The sequence below is a fragment of the Plectropomus leopardus genome, chromosome 22, assembly GCF_026936395.1.
Source record: "Plectropomus leopardus strain MGB_pleo_1.0 chromosome 22, ASM2693639v1, whole genome shotgun sequence".
Taxonomy (NCBI): domain Eukaryota; kingdom Metazoa; phylum Chordata; class Actinopteri; order Perciformes; family Serranidae; genus Plectropomus; species Plectropomus leopardus.
In genome coordinates this window covers 11020192-11039232 of record NC_142197.1, presented here as the reverse complement: position 1 = coordinate 11039232, position 19041 = coordinate 11020192, and the positions used below count along the sequence as shown (strand labels likewise).

Genomic DNA, 19041 nt, shown 5'->3' with positions numbered 1-19041 from the left:
CCTGAGGTATATGGGATGCAGGCTGGAGGTCCCCCCGTATATGCAGTATTTCTACAAGTAAAAAGATGTATATAGTGTATATTTATACCATCTGTTTTTAATTTTTATCTTATTTGTAATATTTCATCCTTTTTCTGCACACAAATTATTTTTTTAATTTTTCATTTTTTTGAGCTGCTGGGACGTGTGAATTTCCTCAGGTTGGGAATAATAACATCTTACATCTTATTGCCTTTCTTATCTTTTCTATATGTGTATATATATAAATATGTATATGTAAAACTCAACCCCCCCCCAAAATTAAGTACAGTCCCTTACCGAGCGTGCAGCTGAGTTATCAGTCCTGTCTTACCTCTGTAGAAAATCTCCCTGCCCCTGAAGTTGAACACCTCCCCGGCACTGTGCCATTTCTGCAGGGCAGGTGAGAGCTGGGGGGGCGGGATGTGCAGGTAGACGGCCACCAGCGGGATGCAGATCAGACCCACATGAATCCACCACTCTCTCATCTTGAGCTCAGCGGTGGGGGAGTCTCATTCCTGCCTCCTGAGAGCAGAGACACACGCAGCACTTCAGTAAATGATCGCTTCATTTAACTCCCTGCAGGCAGTGTTGGAGGAAGTATCCAGTTACTTTACTGGAGTAAAAGTACAAATACCACACTGTGAAAATACTTAGTATTATACATTAAAAATATTACTTAAGTAAAGCAAGTCAGCTTAATCAGGAAATTGTACTTTAATTATAAAAAGTAAAAGTACCAGATTTAGAAAGATCTAAATAAATCAATAAAACTATTAAAAAATGTCTTGTATGTTAATTAAAATAGTTGTAAAAGTACCCAAGTCAGGGAAAAAAAAACACCCCGAAAAATTAACACTATTCAAAAAAAGAGAAAAAGAAACAAGAAAATGACTTTTTTCATTTTATGTATTACTTTGCACCTTTTATATTTTATATAGAATCTAAATATTATTGAGTCACTGTTGTTTACTAAAGAATTTTTTTCTTTAGCTTTTACTGAACGTTTAAAAGCAAACTATTATTTTTATGTTGCCATATAAAACTAGAACATTCAGGGATGCACGTTAATCGTCAGTATTGTACGATATTGGTTTTAAAATAAAATAGCGTAAATGGCCAACATGCTGATGTCTGCCAATTTGGCAAACCAATATTTCCTTTTTTGGTATTTTTTAATTAAGTTTACATATACAAAAAACCCTTGAAGTTGAAGCACTTTTCTAATTTTGCACAATAAATGATTATTGCATACACTCAAAAGAAAGGCATGTTTTGTCGCCATCTGCTGGTCATGATAAGCGTTTGCATTACATGAAGTTAATTCCACTACAGACTTCATGATTACTAAAATTAGGCTGGAAAAAAGTGGATTTATGGGTATCATTTATCAGCAAAATGACATGATATAAATACACATAGCATATTGAAGAATCCAATATTGTGTATCTCCAGTAGCATTTATTTTGTTGCAATTACATGTGGTCTGTACTGCATCTTGCAGCTATTTGTGCGAAAATGTACTTTATAAATAAAATTTCCATTACATATTATTGAGATTAAATACAAAATATTTTTCATTATTTAGTCATGTCATCAAGAATAAGTTATAGCAAAAATACCCTCTGAAATACCATGATATAATTTTAGTTATATTCTTATCTTTTTTTTCCATTTAAATTGTATTGTTTTGCCTATGGATTGCCAAAACAAAATTGGGGATGCAGCATTTTTCAGTTACACTTCTAAGCTCAAACTACCAACAGATATCACTAAATATTTTTTAAAGAAAACTAAAAACAAATCTCTCCACTTAAGCCCATAACTAGCTCTGATTTTACTACTTTGCATTGCTTCACACTTAACACACTACCGCACCTCTTTAAAATGTTGCATGTCCTTAATTTTGTGCATTTTATACACCCCATTTTTTTTAGGCTTTATTTTATGATTATCTGAATAGGGTTTTATTTACCATCTTATGTTATGCATCCTGTGCACTATACTTTTATCCTTATGTTTTTCATCTTAATGTTATAATTATGATCAAGTGGGTTTTATGCCTTCTATTCTTATTCTTCTCTTCTTATTTCTACATGCAGGTTTTATTATGTCTTTTCATGTGGAGCATGTAATTTCTTTGTTGTTGCATTTCTTGTATGAAAGGTTCTGTATAAATAAAGCTGATTATTCTGGTTATTTTAATTTCTCCGTACAGCAGCTTGAACCCGGTGCACTAGAATAAAAGGCTCTGATGAACCTATTATAAATAGAACTGCCATCACATGCTGTTGACATTTAAATTGATTGTCAGTATTTTGTCTTGTCATCAAGAATATCGTTATCACAAAAATACCCTGAAGGATCTTAATGTGATTTGAAGCACCGTATCGCCCACCCCTTTAGCAGTGCACCCCTCCCTGCAGGTGAGGTCACGTGTGGAGGCGTGTTTACTGCCTCCCACTTGCATTGTTGACATTACTACACAGTCCCACAAACTGATGTGCATCTGAGCGAGGTTATCTGATCCGGATCCAGTCATAAAACCAGCAAACCGGGATCACTGGCACTCAAATAAGGACTCAACGCTGCAGCACGTTAGCTAAAAACAAGCGATATAAAGACGACACTGCGACTCACGCGGGCCGATCACAGCTCCGATATAACGCTACACTGAAACTACTTCAGATTACGTGTGTTTGGTTGAAATCGCGCTGTAAAATACTGCAGTACTCACAGAAATGTTGTGACTGCGGTCCGGGCGACCTTCGCCCTGCGGTGATCAGTCCATTACTGCAGGGCGGAAACGAAACACGGTTTGCAAGGAGGCGGGAAAATGAAGACGCCTCACTCGGTTTCTACTTCCGGGTTCCTTAAACGTTCACCAGCGAGAGAAGGCGTGTCGTAACGTTTTGCGTCACAGTTATTGACGGGTTGGGGAACCAATCAGCGTGCTCGTATTCTGTCTCTCCGAAACAGAGACAGAATGATCATCTTAAAAATATACCATCTTTTTTTGGAAAGGCAACAAGCAGGGGTCGCAAAGAAGTGCACCGCCCTCTGCTGGGGTGGAGGTGCAATTACATGTCACATCGAGATTAATCATCTGGACTGAGTGGTTCCCAAAATCTTTTCTTATAACTTAATATTTTTTAAAAAACTCACGGTCTGGTGTTGATTTTATTAGTATTACTGCTTTAACTTTTTTTTAAAATTAATTTCACTCTTTTTATATGAACTTTATATGAACACCGATGTGTTTTTTCATTTGTTACCTTTCTTAGTATCATTAATCAAGTCATTATTATTATCATTATTATTATATTTTTTACATCTAAATTGTATTGTTTTGGCTTTGCATTGTGTTTTTTTAATTTATCTGTGCAGTAGCTTGAGTCTATTTCTGTGTATAAAATGCACGTTTTGAATAAAACTGCTTTGCCTCGCCATACGGATTCCTTTTTTTCTATTCATGAATGAACTGACAGCTGCTGACTAAGTGACATATGTTTCTCATATATTCTTTTTAATGCAAGCTTTGGCGACATCTAGTGGGCATCAGGACTCCAAGCATGGGCACCAGTGTATTATTGCTATAGTTAGTCTCAGCCTTATGTTCGTTATGGAGCCTCTAGGTCCAAAAAGATTCTTCTTCTTCTTCTTCTTCTTCTTCTTCTTCTTCTTCTTCTTCTTCTTCTTCTTCTTCTTCTTCTTCTTCTTCTTCTTCTTCTTCTTCTTCTTCTTCTTCTTCTTCTTCTTCTTCTTCTTCTTCTTCTTCTTCTTCTTCTTCTTCTTATTATTATTATTATTATTATTATTATTATACAAACTAACTGTAGTATCGCATAAGACCGGTGTCATTAGGTTTTGAAATGTTTCAAAACGTTTCAAAGAAATGGTTTAAAAGTATTGAAACTATCGAAATTTCAGAGTTTTTCGAATTTGCTATCTCTAATAATTATGTGATTTACAACAACATACAAAGTTTAAGTACATATCACTTTTTAAAAAAAAACCGTTATAATTGATGTGCGCTCAGGATGTCAAATAAATGTTATATTGGGAAGAAACTGTGCAGGTTGGTGTTGCACAATGCAGCCTTTGTTTTGGGGTTTTGCACAGTTTCTTCCCAATATACCATCTTTTTTTTTTAAAAGGGGACAAGCAGGGGTCGCAGAGAAGTGCACCGCCCTCTGCTGGTGTGGATGTGCAATTACATGTCACATGGAGATTAATCATCTGGACTGAGTGGTTCCCAAAATCTTTTCTTTTAACTTAATATTTTTAAAAAACTCACGGTCTGGTGTTGATTTTATTACTATTACAGCTTTAACTTTTTTAAAAAATTAATTTTACTCTTTTTATATGAACTTTATATGAACACTGATGTGTTTTTTCATTTGTTACCTTTCTCAGTGTCCTTAATCAAGTCATTATTATTATCATTATTATTATTATTATTATTATTATTATTATTATTATTATTATTATTATTATTATTATTATATTTTTACATCTAAATTGTATTGTTTTGGCTTTGCATTGTGCTTTTTTAATTTATCTGTGCAGCAGCTTGAGTCTATTTCTGTGTATAAAATGCACGTTTTGAATAAAACTGCTTTGCCTCGCCATACGGATTCCTTTTTTTCTATTCATGAATGAACTGACAGCTGCTGACTAAGTGACATATGTTTCACATTCTTTTTAATGCAAGCTTTGGCGACATCTAGTGGGCATCAGGACTCCAAGCATGGGCACCAGTGTATTATTGCTATAATTAGTCTCAGCCTTATGTTCGTTATGGAGCCTCTAGGTCCAAAAAGATTTTTATTATTATTATTATTATTATTATTATTATTATTATTATTATTATTATTAAAATGTTCTACAAACTAACTGTAGTATTGCATAAGACCAGTGTCATTAGGTTTTGAAATGTTTCAAAAAGTTTCAAAGAAATGGTTTAAAAGTATTGAAACTATTGAAATTTCAGAGTTTTTCGAATTTGCTATCTCTAATAATTATGTGATTTACAACAACATACAAAGTTTAAGTACATATCACTTTTTAAAAAAACCCCATTATAATTGATGTGTGCTCAGTCCAAATTTGGATCCATAACTCCACTCCATAAAAATACTGCACAGTAAATGAGAAACATGGCCCTGCAGTTAGGCTAAATACATTTTTTATTTTTAAAAACCATACACATTACTCGACAAGTTTCAAATGTAAATCCAATCACGATATCCATTTAAAATGCTCAAGATAAACAGACATGAAGTACTTTTATTTCCAAATGTTAAAAGATAAAAAAATAATAATCCATAAAACAGATGGAAAAACATTCATTCCCATTACAGGAAGAAGCTACAGAACAAACTCCTAATATGGATTCCGCTTTTCAATTTTCTCGCTTTGTATGCTGTTATTTTGTCATCTGTAAAACAAGTAAAACAAAGTATTTCCTCAGTTGCGATTGAACACTTCCTTCCCCGTCCGCGGCCCCTCGCGGCCAGAAGGCTGCAGGAAAAATGTGCAGCCTGCTGCCCGAAATCATCCTGTGTGTTTGACAAGCGCCGTCCCAAACGTGTAATTAAGTAAGTGTGGTTGATACACAAACTAAAAGAGGCCTGTTCTCTTTCACACCATTGCACCCTGAGATGAATATTCCAGAACAACACACATTTTAGTGGCCAAAACCCTCCCCCGGTATAATGTGATTGGTGTCAAATCATCCAAAATTGGTTTAGTACGATGAAAGGTATCATCAGTGTCATCATAAAAATACAAAGGTACATTTTTTTATTAGGATTTGTATCAAAATTCCCCAAGGAACGCTATGAAATAAAGTACCCTGTGCAGATAGATACCAGTGTATGCCTAGTCTTTATTCTTGAAAAAAAAAAAAAAAATGCAAATGTCCAATTCTTTAGCGTTTCCAGTACATCAGGTGTCAAAAATATTTTACAAACTAACCAAATGAACATTTATCCATGGTGAAAGGAGTCTTACGGATTTTTAAAACATCAACAAACCAGAACTCGGAGAAATTAAGTTTTTCCTAAGGCAAGATCTTAAAAGACTGAATGAAATATGAAAATAATTTGCTTGCTTTTTTTTGTTGTTTTGTTTTAACCAAGACGATGTTTCACTATCTAAATACACAAAGTCTGAAGTCGAAAGGTTCTCTCTTTACAGATTTGTTAAATTAAATACTTTTTCTATGCCTGAGTAAACAAATGTCAATATTGTACATTGGCGGGGGGTGAGGGGGGGTTGCTGAATTAAACGCACCAATTTATAAACCAAAAGAAACATAAAAACAAAACAAAAAACAACAAAAAAAGATGACCAGGGTCTGTATTTATCAAGCATCCAGAGAGAGAAAAATCGACTGGCCCAGAATGATCAGAGCGAGGATTATTTGGTCCTACGCTGAGCTGTAGGAGTAACAGTGATGTCATCGGTGATGTAATGACGGGACAAAGCGTAGTCTAAATTGTGGTTGTAGCCAAGGCACATTCACGTTGAGTCTGTCTTAATAAATAGGCAACACAGCGTTACTTTTAACTCAAGTGGTCATAAAGAAAAAAAAAGATGTAAGTTATTTTAGTGTTTTAATGAGCTTTGGCAAAAAAAACTAATTTTTAGACTTAAAGGGAAAGTTTGGATTTTTTGACGTGAGGTTGATCCATAGTCAGTGTGTTACACACAGAAGACGTCAGTCTGTACGTCCCCAGTTTGAAGAAGCAGGCTGGCGTGAGACACCGATGCTAAGCAATGTACTGCTGTGGAGGGGTCAACAACAAATCATTTTTGGCCACCTACAAAAAAATCCCACCTATATATATACTAAAACAAATAAATCAATATCAGATTGAATGTATGCTATGTTAAGAGTATTTTCAGCACTTTACCTTTTGGTCAAATAGCCCGTTTGGACGGGTGAGCTTTTTCAGTTCCCCATCTTTGCTCTTGTCAGAGCCACCAGACTCCATTGAGAAAAACAGTGATTTTAGCTCGCTGAACACAGGAGCAGCTGGTCTACCGCTGCCTCGATCATTTCGTTAGTTTGAGGGATTTTGTGACTTTGGTGAATCCAAACTAACTCTTTTTAACACCAAAGTTATCCAATAACAAAAACTAAAAAAAATGACTGATGCCGTGGTGGAGCAGCAGCTCCTGTGTTCAGCCGTGTTAAAGTCCTGTTTTTCTTCATGGAGTTTGGATTTGAAGAAAGCAATGTAACTACCTTAATGTTAAGTGATTCCCATCTGAAAAAAATGGAAGCAAAGTGATGAAAATATTCAAATTCTAGCGTACACTGAAACTGATTTGGACTTTTTTTTCTTTTATATTTTTTGTCTTTTATCTTTGAATTTATTTTTACTGTTTTTTTAGGTGGCTACAATAAGTTTTGCTGCAGGCCCACATCCACAGCACTACGTTACTTAGCTTCCATATCATACCCAACACAACTCAAAAAACCCCCCAAAAATCTGAACATTCCCTTTAACATGCAAAAGCAGTGCATCAAATCATGAAAATCAGCCTCGTTTGAATGCATCTAAAAACAGCTACTACATGATGTTCTCGTGTTACTGTCCAAAGTGTAAAACCACAAAAATCTAAAAAGGAAAACTTCTACTTGCTGCTGACTGTAGGACTCTTCATAAGGACCTCACGTCCGACTCTGAGGTAAGACTTTGTTTCAGCGTGACTCTTCTCTGAGATGCTTGCTAAACACAGACCCAGATATATTCTCCCTTTAATGAGTGAACCTTTCAACATGTGGAAATCCTTGAACACAACGTAATGAATGAAAAGAGAATCCAGAACTCCAGAAGGTTTTTGTGCACATGAAAACTATCGAAGAAATGGAAGAAGTAAATATTTATAGCGATGTTAGTGGACAGAGGCCCTAAAATTGTCTTTCCCCGGCTCCTGTGAAAAGCACCTCGCCCTCTTGTGGACCTCTTTTTCTATACAAGCCTTAGTGTTTATCGGTTTGGCTAGAAGGTTCTACATTTATCTACAAATATATAACAAATAAAACTTGCAGGCAAAAATAGTTAAGTTTCAATAGAAACACCCTTTTTTTCCTGAAAATACAGCAGTATCTGAAATAATCCTCTCATTCATTTTTTATTCTGTCCCAGTTTTCTGCATCATACATCAGGAAGCTCTTTTGCCTACAAACAGAAAAAAAGTATCTACAAACTTTGTAAACAGACCTGCTTTTTCCAAAAACATAAATAAACTCAAAATATTAACAGCCAATGGAGCAGAAATAAGTTTTGAATGAGCAAGGGCCAAAGAGATAAATATACAACACCATTCAGATAAAAGAGAAGCTAAAGGTTCTTTCGTAAATTCTTACAGACGATCTTCAAGCCAGGAGGACGACCTCCCCTTCTCAATTAAAATAATAATAATAATAATAGAATAATAAAAACAGGTCACTTTCAATCTGAGTTTATAATCACCCCTTGTTTACCGAGAAAAACAAAAAGTTACCAAGGAGGGAGGGGTGGAGACTGAGTCCTTGTGTTGCAGCGGGGTATTAATAAGAACCAAAAATAAAAGAAGACCAAAGCATCCACACCAAGCCGTACATTCCTCTGAATGTTTGCTGTTCTTTTAGTCCAGCCCAAGCCAAGCTCACACAAGACTCCGCTCTCCGTCGTCTCTCTTCTCAAAGTGTCCGTTTGTCAGTGTCTGAGTCGAGCTCCTTGGTGGCGGGGGGGTAGAAAAGTGGTGGTGGTCAGATCAAAGGGAGGTCTCCAGGCTGTGTAGGGGGCTCCCCGGGGCTGAGGGGGTTCCTGATTTGGGGCCCTCTGGGAGGAGGTGGTTACTGCTCTCCACAGCGTTATTGTTCTGGTTCGGGGAGGGAGACACCGGCGTGGTGGGGGCGATGGTGGTGGGCGAGGGTGAGGGCGACGGCGGCGTCGGTGTGGGCGTGGGTGTGACGTTGCGGGGGCTGGCGGAGTTGCGCTTGGTGGGAGCGTCGTCCTCCGCGTCAGTGTCGTCTATGAGGGGAATATGGGGCTCAGAGTCCTCTATCCGGAATTCAGGGTGGGTCATGAAGTTGTGGATCGATGATCGCGACTCGGGCTTCTCCAGCCCCTCATAGAGGGAGATGGAGCTGCGGAATGCATTCACCACCCGGATCTGGAGGGACGGAGAAGGGACAGGGAGCAGACGTTTAGTCACGTTTGGTAATGATACATGTGCGAGTTTGAATTTTAACACCTGGATAACAACACAGATAAAAAACCGAGGGCGCAGGTTTTATTGGGTCAACATTAGGTGAGTTTTAGGGGCAAAAAGATTCAGTGAGGGGGAAAACTCTCGTGCAGGTGTGCAGTTATGCCAAGTTGGAATTTCACAACTTGGAATACCAGTTAACTAAGTTTTTTTTTTTTACCCATTGTATAGACTATGTTAGCCTGGAAACCACCCAAAAGTTCACACTAGTTTGGGGCGTAAAAGTGTAAACAGGAGCAGCAAAATTCTTCTGTGAAATTCCTTTCAGTTTCATCTGTGTCACTTCCTGTTTCTCTGAGTCAGCCTCTGTCCTGACAACAGATACAGATGGTATTTAGGGGAACGGCCACTAAATGTCAAAACCTTTTAAAACTGAAGAGGAAAACAAGAAGAAGAAGAGTTGATGCGTGGCTTTCTGCAAATCGAGTTAACATAAAAATCCATTTTTTTTCCAACCTCAACCCTATTCTCCCTGGTTCTTGCATCTATGGGACTAATGGGAACAACATTTTAAATCTGTCCAATGTTGAGAGCAGCAGTAAAACTGGCTGCAATGTAAACACTCAGGGAATGTTCGCACCGTCAATTAACATCCAATACAGGCACTTGTTTTTGCCACTGAGAGGCTCAGATTGTAATTAGAAGTGTCTGACAAGATTATTGAAAGAGATGGACCTTTTTCTTGAAGAATAAAATCCTTTTTGTTTCACCAAAAACAGCCTCGTAATCGCTATCGCCAAACTCCATTTAAAGAAACAGTAATTTTTTCATCATAAAAAACACTTCATTTAATGTCAACAGAAACTAAGTCACACTAATTCGATAATTTCAGGTAGCAAATTGTGATAACGCACATCATCAAAACACTGAATAACATAAGTGCTGCTGCTATACTCAAAAATGCGAATAGAATACACTAAAATGTGCTGGTCTATTAATAATAAATAAATAATACTAATTCAATTAATAATATCTTTAGCAAATGGAAAAGTGTCATTTATGTGACTTTAAAAAACTCTTTTGGGTGAAAGGACTGTTTTCCTCCATGCAGACTCTGTCCCCTAACTAAGACCAGACACTGTCTTTATCTCTGTATTTATTCGAGAATATTGTATATACTGAAATCAAAATGTAGACATGTTGCTGAATTTAAAACCCATCCGGTGGTAAAAAAATCCTCATGCTAACTCCACAAGTAAAAGCACAAGCTGGACTTGAGGCTTTAAAAAAGACTTCAGGTTGCAGTAGTGTGTGACGGACTGTGCTTCAAGCCACTAAAGATCCAGTTCAGATCACAGTGTTCGTTAAAACAAAGGTTTCCGCAAGATAGACAACTTGGCGTTGCATCCGGGAGACAAATGTGATACTCGACTCTGTGCTTGTAGAAAAATTTATCTTAAAATTCATGTTGTAGATTCAAGATTTGGGGTACAAACCAGTGTCAAACTCGATGCAATGGTTTTTTTTTGTGAGTTCAGTGGTAGTATGTCACAAAACACTTGGTAGAGACGCCTGTTTCTGATTAATCAAAATGCAAAAGGGAACTAATAGACAAGAGGAATGTTGTTCTTTAGACTAGAACACATCCGAAAAGAGAAAAAAGGACAGAGGCTGGACACAAGAGTTGACTTTGGTTGGACATGCGTAGGAAAAGAGAGGATAGAGAAGACAGGAAGAGACAGAGAGAAAGGGACACAGGAAGAGAGGCAGATGGAGAGAAAGAGACAGAAAGAAAGAAAGGGGTGGTCAGTTACAGCTTATGTTTGTGGAGTAAAAACAAAAAAAGCTGCGGCAGCCAAGCATGTCTACAAGCTGGTATACATGTCAAAAACAGCACAAAGAGAAAAAACTCACAAACGAGACCAGAGACTTTGAACCCATGCAGAGCGCGGCGCTACCTTGTGTTCAATGGTAGTAAACCTTTGAGTATAGCCCATGACACATTTCACAGAATCTAAAGAAGAATATGTTGGGAGTCAGTGGGGGTTCAGTCTTTTCGGGGCAACATGTTGCCAGGTGGACACATTCTGCCAACAAACAAGTATTTACATAGAAAAAGACTTTAAGAAAAAGGGCTTTTTAGAGCGACCTGGAAAGAAAAATTCAGAGTTTAGAAGGGGAAGCACCCGAAAGGTCTGAGAGATTTTCCACCTGAGACAGAGACCTAAACATTGCTGCAGAGTTGCATAATTTTTTCAACATGCAAAGGAAAAAACATCAGATCTGCAGTAAAATGTGTCAGGGGAAGTCCCACATGTTTACATTTAAGAGCACACAGTCGTTTATTCTTTTAAGCTGTTTTTCATGACATCTGTTAGACATTTAACATCCACTGAGGGTCAGATGGTCTGCCTGGGAAGATCTGAAAGAGAAAAAGGAGTCACACACTTCTTGGAAGGGCACCTTTAAAAAAAAAATACCATCGTGAAAATGATCCGTGTCCGCTCTCCATGTAGTGATCTTCTACGCCAATGGACGACTAGCACGAATGCTGTCGGACCTTTCAAAACCATGCACAGCCTCGCAAACACACCAGCAGACACGTCATGTCAGCTGCAGCTGCTCATCCGCTACAGACTGTTTCAAGGCGTCTTTAGGTTGTGAGGAAACAACATTCTTGTTTCACTTAGAGGCCAATCACACCGAGACACATTGCTAGAAAAGCGTCGCCAGCAAATCCATTGTCTCCCTGTTTTACAGCGCCCCTGGCAGGCACTTTTTGGTGGTGCGCATTTTTTTGGTGGTTTTTAGGTGCACATAAAAAATAAAAAATTTTCAACTCTTTCTGTTCAAGGTGCGGAGTTGCACCGCTCATCTATGCCACTTTTGGCCACAAGCACGCAGCCCTGCTCCACAGGCACCTCCAGCTGTTTTTCCAGATGCGCTTCCAAGGCATTTTCGGAGCGGTCGCACCTGCTGTGATGCATCTCCATGTGATCGGCCCTTTTGACTTCCTGTCCTGCGATTACTGCATGAAAGCAGCCTATGTAACACTGAACTTCAGCCCTCCTAAATGGCAAAATTTGTGTCAGTGCCTTGCTGCTGAAAGGTAGGTTGTTCCCTTCAACAAGGGACAAACTTGATGTCAAAAATAAAGAAACAAACCAGCGCAAAGCGTGGATTATAGTGGCCAAACAAAGAACTGGACCACATTGGGACACTCCAGGGTCTTTAGCGCTATTTTATTTTTCCCAGCAAGTTTATTGGGGGGGGGGATAAAATGACAAGACAGAAACACAGCACTCACAAATGCTCCTCTTACTATCTGTAGACTGTTGGCTAGCAATCATTAGCTTAACTCAGCTTACTCACAGGTGATTAAATGAGCGCTACAGAACCTGGAGTTTCCCCAAAGGTGTCCAGTTCTTTGGTTTGATTGCTGCAATCCATGCTATGCACATGTTTGTTTTTTTGTTTTTTTGGGTGAGCAGCTTTTACAGACTTTTGTTTCTAACATCAAGTTCACACTTTGTCAAAGAGAACAACCTACCCTTGAGAGGAAGGCTCCTAAAACTACCATTTCTGAAGTTCAGAGTTTCATATACTGTTTACGTGCCGAAAGTCTATGTGGAACAGCTAAAAGACGCCTTGAGATGGTCTATAGGGTGCTATTGGAGCTTCTCCTTTGCCACCATCTCTCTCTCAACGCACTCTTTTGCCACTGTCTCTCTAAACACTCTATTTGCCACCCTCGCTCTCTGTTTACACACTCTTTTTGCCACCGTCTCTTTCAAAGCACTCTTTTTTGCCACCCTCTGTCTCTACACACTTTTTTGCCACCACGTCACTATCTACACGCTCTTTTGCCACCCTTTTCTCTTAACACCCTCTCTTTTTTTTCTTCAACAAACCCACCAGAAACAGTCACAGCTGGAGGAAAAAAGGGTCATCATTATTATATTACTGACTGACAAAGACATCCACTGACATTCTGATACATTTTCTCACAGAGGTCCGTGTCGTGGTTTGTCTCTATTGTTTTAGGCCGTGATCATGGGCATATACTCAAAACATTTACCCTGCTAGGGACTAGAGAGCTGCGACACAGACCCATGGGTGCTACAGGGGCACAGAGCAGACTGAGGCAGCTGCACACAAACCTGGTGATGCTCAATCCAGAATATAGAATTTGTGTCAAACAGTACACTTAATCTGAGATAACAGTGACACTTCTCCATTTCTGAGACCAAAGCAGAAGCAGAACAGAAAACATGATGACACAGAGAAAACACCTTGACACTAGAAGCGACCTTGTTACGGGGTACATATATATATATGTATATACAGCAGTGTTATCGAAGCAATATGGAAGATGTATTTTTGGTGTCATTTTTGGGACATTAGGAGAGGCATGAGAGAGTAAAAGTGTCAACGTTAGGTGAGAAGAAGAGTGGAGGAGGAAGATGTTAGAAGAAAAGAAGAGATAAAAAAAAAAAAAAGTCTCATGCACTAGAGGAGAACACGCACTCACACCCCACAGTGGCAGAAGCGGTGTTGGCGGCAGTGGCAGTAGTGGTAGTAGTAGAAAAGGCTACATGTGTAGGGCTAGAAACATTGGTTACATCGTGCTGTTGTTGGCTGGAGTTGGAGGCCTGCCGCCTTAGAGCCCCCTGAAAGGAAGTTCCACTCTGGAACGCACTCACTACATCCATCTGCAAAGAATCAGACAGCGTGACAGGAGAAAAAGCCCAGAGGAAATAAAACACAACACAGCCAGAGGAGAGAGAAAAGAGAGAAAAATAAAGAAAAGGCACCAGTAACCATAGGAAAATTGTCACTTGGAAATTGGATTTAGGCATTACAGTTAAAGAGAGAAGAAAGGGGGGGGGGCTGCTGGGTTTAAAGGCACTGATTGGAGGGAGCTCTGAACTCACTTTCACTCTTTTCTCTGCAGAATCCCTCCATACCTCCAACTATAGCCATGCCAATACTCTGAACATCCAGCTGTTCTATTGTGCTTCCCATCCAGTCCAATAGCTCTCATCAGTACCTTCAAACTAGTCGTGTTTTAGCAGATAGATTCAGTCAGAAATAGGCATAGGAACCCGCTTTAGCCCACAAGCAGAACAGGAAAATTTGTTTTTAGGGCACAAGCCATTCTTTAAGAATGCCGAGAGAAGGAACAAAACATAGATTTTAAGCTGGAAGAGCAATAGACAGTTAAAGGGTTTATGGCTTTAGTTTCCCTTGTCGTTGGGTGCGGTGTTGTGCAGGACGGTCTATGGATTGTTACCTGAGTCTGGATGCGGTTGAGGCCTCGGAACCAGAGGATCTGGCCTCGGCGGAGCTCCCGTTCAGCATGGTCGATCTCGTCCATGTCGTCCAGCTCCTCCAGCTCCTCATCTGGTATCTCTTCTTTCTGGGTGCCGTGGCCCGCCGTTTTCAAGAATTTTAAGCGGCTGGTAGGTATCGTAGAAATAACCTGGAAGACATCAGGATTTACATGAGCGGCGCAAACATATGATAATATCACACTCTTCAGCGAGGAGAAGTGGCATTTCATTACGGCAGACCAAGACACGTTTCTGGGTTTACATCTGGGACACTGACCCTCTGAAACCTGGCTCAGTATCAGTTGTCTATTGCTGCGCTCAGGTGCTTCTCACAAGCACTTAAGACCTTTGGCACCTGAGCAAACGGGTTTGATTTCTTTTGAAAACAGGAAGTAGGAAATGAGCAACTTGGCAAGACAGGTCCTGCAAATGCAAATTACAAAAAAAAAAAAAAAAGCTGAAGATAAAAATGTCCAGAAGAGTAATTATTCTACTTACATATTTATTTAATCAATAATTCATTATAGCTTTTTTTTCCCCAGGTCATTTCCTTGATTTTTATTTTATTGCTGAACTACATATTGTGCAGCCCCCATCAACGCATATTAGAGCTACAGTATGTCAACAGCTAATTTATAGAAAATAAATTTCTTAAGTTACTTCATGGCGAGTTAACTGCTGAGGATTTCCATAACAATTAATTTCATTATACAAAACAAAATTCCATGACTTTTCCAAAACTTTCCAATTTTTTTTTTTTTTTTTTTTTAAAAATTTTATAACTTCTCAAGGCCTGGAAAGAGAGATTGTGAAATTCCATGACTTTTCTAGGTTTTCCATGACTGTGGGAACTCTTTAATGTTCCATAACATTGTCACAAATTCAGATTTCTACATAAAAATCTAACTGAGGCTATGTACTGAGCAGTACAACTATACCACCTCATTAATTATAATTTGATTTAATATTAATTTTGAATTGGTGAGTTTACCATTATCTTTATAGCTGTAGAAAAAAACTGATAAATAACACCTTCTTGCTCCCACTATGCCAGCTCCAACACAAGGGGGCAGTGTCATTCCATATATCTGTCTCTGCCTACTTGAAGGTGAAGCTCAGCAGTATGGTCACATCATACCTGTCCCCATATTAAAGAGCCGAAGCCTAAGAAAGTGCACCATAGCCACTGGTCGATGGTCAGAGCCACGCAGCTGAATGGCTTCCCTCCGAACTGCACGATGATGATCTAAAGGAGCAGGAAGAGAGAAGGAGATAATTAGAGACCAAACTTTAAGATTAAACATTTGCAGGTTGCAAGTCTCTTGAGACTGACCATCTTTTTTTCCTAAGCACATTCACAAAAATCTAGCCACTGAAGTCTCCAGTCTACTTTACCTGGATGACGAAGGTACCAAAGACAATACTACAGAAGATAAGATTGTTGAAGATCCCTTCAAAGACATTCCTTTCCCCGTGGATCTTTCGGGCATTAATCTCGTTGAAAAGCTGCATCAGTACAAAGGTATTGAAGACAATGGTGTAGTGTTCTGAAGGCGGGGCGTGGAGGGGTGCATTCCTGCCGCTGTCAATGTCAAACAATTTCTCTCCTGCAGGAGTAGTGAGGGAGAAGTGTTCAAATAAACCGAGGACGCACAATAAGTCCATTAGCTCTGTGTACACGCCAACTACGCCCAGTGTGGCTTCTTACCGGCAAAGAGCAGAGTGAAGATGATGATTAGCTGGAAAACTCCCTGACCCAGGATGTTCTTCATCATGGTGCGGGAGATGAGAGGCTTGTTGCGGCCATATGGCTTCCGTAGCAGCAGGGCTTCTGTAGGGGGCTCTGTGGCGAGGGCGAGTGAAGCAAAGGTGTCCATGATGAGGTTGACCCATAACATCTGGACTGCTTTCAGTGGAGAGTCCTGGAGGCAGAGAGAGAGAGAGAGAGAAAGAGAGAGGCACTGAATTAGGCTGAGAAGAGGGGGAAAGAGTGAGGAATGAAAATAACACTTCCCGTCTATCACTTGCCGTTTTCTCATATGAACTCCAGACAATGGGCCTCATTTACTAGTATGTGCGTAGAAACATTCATACTCTGCACATAGAATACGCGCACCCGCAAAACTACTGTGGGATTCATGACACATGCGCACCAGCTGTTTTTGTTCTTACCTTAATCATTCTTAACAGGTGTGTGTTCACATTTCCTAAGACAGCCAGACCTTTGTAATTTGTGCGTATGCATGGTCTGAGGTAATTCTAAATCTGTTCGCAGAGCATGAACAAATTCAAGTTAGAAAATATCGATGCATCCCAGGGTGACCCCGTAACCATTTTGATATTTGGTCATTAAAACCGAGTGTTTAGCTGTTCCTTGAATTTGTCTGACAATTTCGGCTTTGGCCCTGACTAAAAGAAAATTCCAAATCTTGTTGTCTCTCCACTATGATATTTTTGTTGCAGTCTTTGTGTTAATGATGCTTCCTCCTCACCCTCGCATGTTTGTTTGCTGTCAATTTTTTCCAAGCCGCATGATAGAAACGTCATCTACACACTCACTTGCTCGCTGTGTATTCTCCGGACAATGACCTGCTCTATTCACACATGGGCTAAATTGGACATAACATGGACTTTGTCCTTGGGAGCTGGCAGGATAAAGTTCATTTTATGTCTGATCCAACTGATTTTAACATTTGCGTTCTCACATATAGCTCCTTCAAGTAATGCTCAGACAAATTCAAGGTTGCAGGTATAAAAGGAGCTAGGTCTGAGAAATATATTGAATATTTAGGTAGATATGCATTATTTTGGCAGAGAGACAAAAGAAGACACTTAAATCAATGAATCGTGCTGCAAAGCACAGTTCATGGCAATTAAAAAAGACAGAAATTAAAAAATCATTTCACAGGTGCTTAGAATTTCTAATGCATGATTCAATAAATATGCTTCTTAAGAAATTAAATACAGACAGTTTCAAGATTCACAGTTCTCTCTCTGTATATATAGTTATTTTTTAAATTTAGTTTAAGTTCTTTATAACAAGCTTTTGAACTGAAAACTTCATTTATTTAAGATTTATTTAAGTCTGTTGAGTCAAAGTGTGACCTAGTGGGCAAAACCTTTCACAGTTAAATTCTTCAAACTGGTGCCTGTTTTTTAATGTAAACCGAGTTCATTGTTGCTAACCTGTGTGATGCAGGCTCCTGTGAATGCTACGATGACAGCCACCACATTGACAGTCAGTTGAAACTGGAGGAATTTGGAGATGCTGTCGTAAACGTTGCGTCCCCACATGACAGCCTTAACAATGCTGGAGAAATTATCGTCAGTCAGGATGATGTCAGATGCCTCCTTGGCGACATCTGTGCCGGCAATACCCTGGAGGCGAAAAAAGTATAATGATCAAGAATATGCTAAAATGTGATCACAACATTTACATTTCTCATGTTTCTAAATCACCAGTATTACTAAGGGATGGGAAAAATAGATTTATAAAAGTATGGCAATGTGTCTTTTCACAACTTTTTAAATTACATTTCCAATGCCTGAATTGAAATAATTCAAATGCAGAAGAGAAAATAAGTTGCCGCTTTTATGGTGGTAATCTATGAGTAACCTGTTGTAATATCTGTATCAAGAAAAACAAATCTGAAGCGAGAAAGCACACAATGGCAGAGGACACAGACTGTCAGCTTCTCGAATTCAGCTAGCCCAGCCCATAAAAAAATAAAAAAACCCCAAAATGAAACACTGCAAGCTTGATGAGCAGGGACAGCTTAATGTAGCAGTTTTAGTTTTACTTAAAACTTTTTATTCTATTGTACATATAATATACATTATCATAAATATAGTTAATTTAATACAGCGTCTTTAACTGAGGAAGGTCACAAAGTGCTTAACTGAAATAAAATTGTTAAAAATAAGACCATTAAAACAGTTTTAATTTTATTTACCACTCTTCTATGGAGTTCATGATGCTGCTGATATACAAGTCAGAAAGACTGATTTGTGATGTGCAGTGTTTAATGTTATATTGTCTCTAGATGTAAATAATTTATCTTTTTTTCCCATGGAGCAGTGTTAAAAAGGTAAATGGAAATGACAATAATCATTATACCAAATCACAATACCCATGATACATATCCAACTGACACCCAAGTATCACAATAATGTCAAATCAGGAGATAAACAGACCTAGTCTTACTGTAAAATTATTGTTTTGGTCAGGTCCGCACCATTTCCTAGACCTCTAGTGTAATTAAAGATCGCAAACACAAAGAAAACTCACCATGGCAAAGCCAACATCTGCTTTCTTCAAGGCAGGACCATCATTGGTACCGTCTCCTGTTACTGCTACTACTTGTCTTTGTTCCAGCACTGTGCTGTCAATAATACCTAGAAAAGTAAAACACGAATATTCAAAATGAAACTTTGAAGTCCTAAACAATAAATGACTATCCATCAGGGTTTATACTAACAC

At 38.8% G+C, this 19041-nt stretch overlaps 2 protein-coding genes across 4 annotated transcripts in view; both read right to left on the bottom strand.

Moving 5' to 3' along the window:
* The window catches only part of mest (mesoderm specific transcript), a 39022-nt gene extending 36119 nt beyond the window's left edge, over window positions 1-2903 (bottom strand). The window contains exons 1-2 of the mRNA XM_042511656.2: window positions 2756-2903; window positions 353-543 (exon numbers count right to left, since the gene is read on the bottom strand). Coding sequence (XP_042367590.1) covers window positions 353-506 — 154 coding nt within the window. The 5' untranslated portion in view covers window positions 507-543; window positions 2756-2903. The remainder of the gene's footprint in view (window positions 1-352; window positions 544-2755) is intronic.
* A 2286-nt stretch (window positions 2904-5189) lies between these two features.
* Window positions 5190-19041, bottom strand: part of atp2b1a (ATPase plasma membrane Ca2+ transporting 1a) — a 52096-nt gene continuing 38244 nt past the window's right edge. The window contains exons 15-22 of one of the 3 annotated variants that reach the window (XM_088072357.1): window positions 18850-18956; window positions 17748-17939; window positions 16270-16483; window positions 15957-16168; window positions 15700-15807; window positions 14522-14710; window positions 13851-13940; window positions 5190-9192 (exon numbers count right to left, since the gene is read on the bottom strand). In XM_088072357.1, coding sequence (XP_087928483.1) covers window positions 8791-9192; window positions 13851-13940; window positions 14522-14710; window positions 15700-15807; window positions 15957-16168; window positions 16270-16483; window positions 17748-17939; window positions 18850-18956 — 1514 coding nt within the window. In that variant the 3' untranslated portion in view covers window positions 5190-8790. Of the gene's footprint in view, window positions 9193-13759; window positions 13941-14521; window positions 14711-15699; window positions 15808-15956; window positions 16169-16269; window positions 16484-17747; window positions 17940-18849; window positions 18957-19041 lie in introns of all 3 variants that reach the window. The other 2 variants (XM_088072358.1, XM_042511537.2) reach the window with 2 other exon arrangements.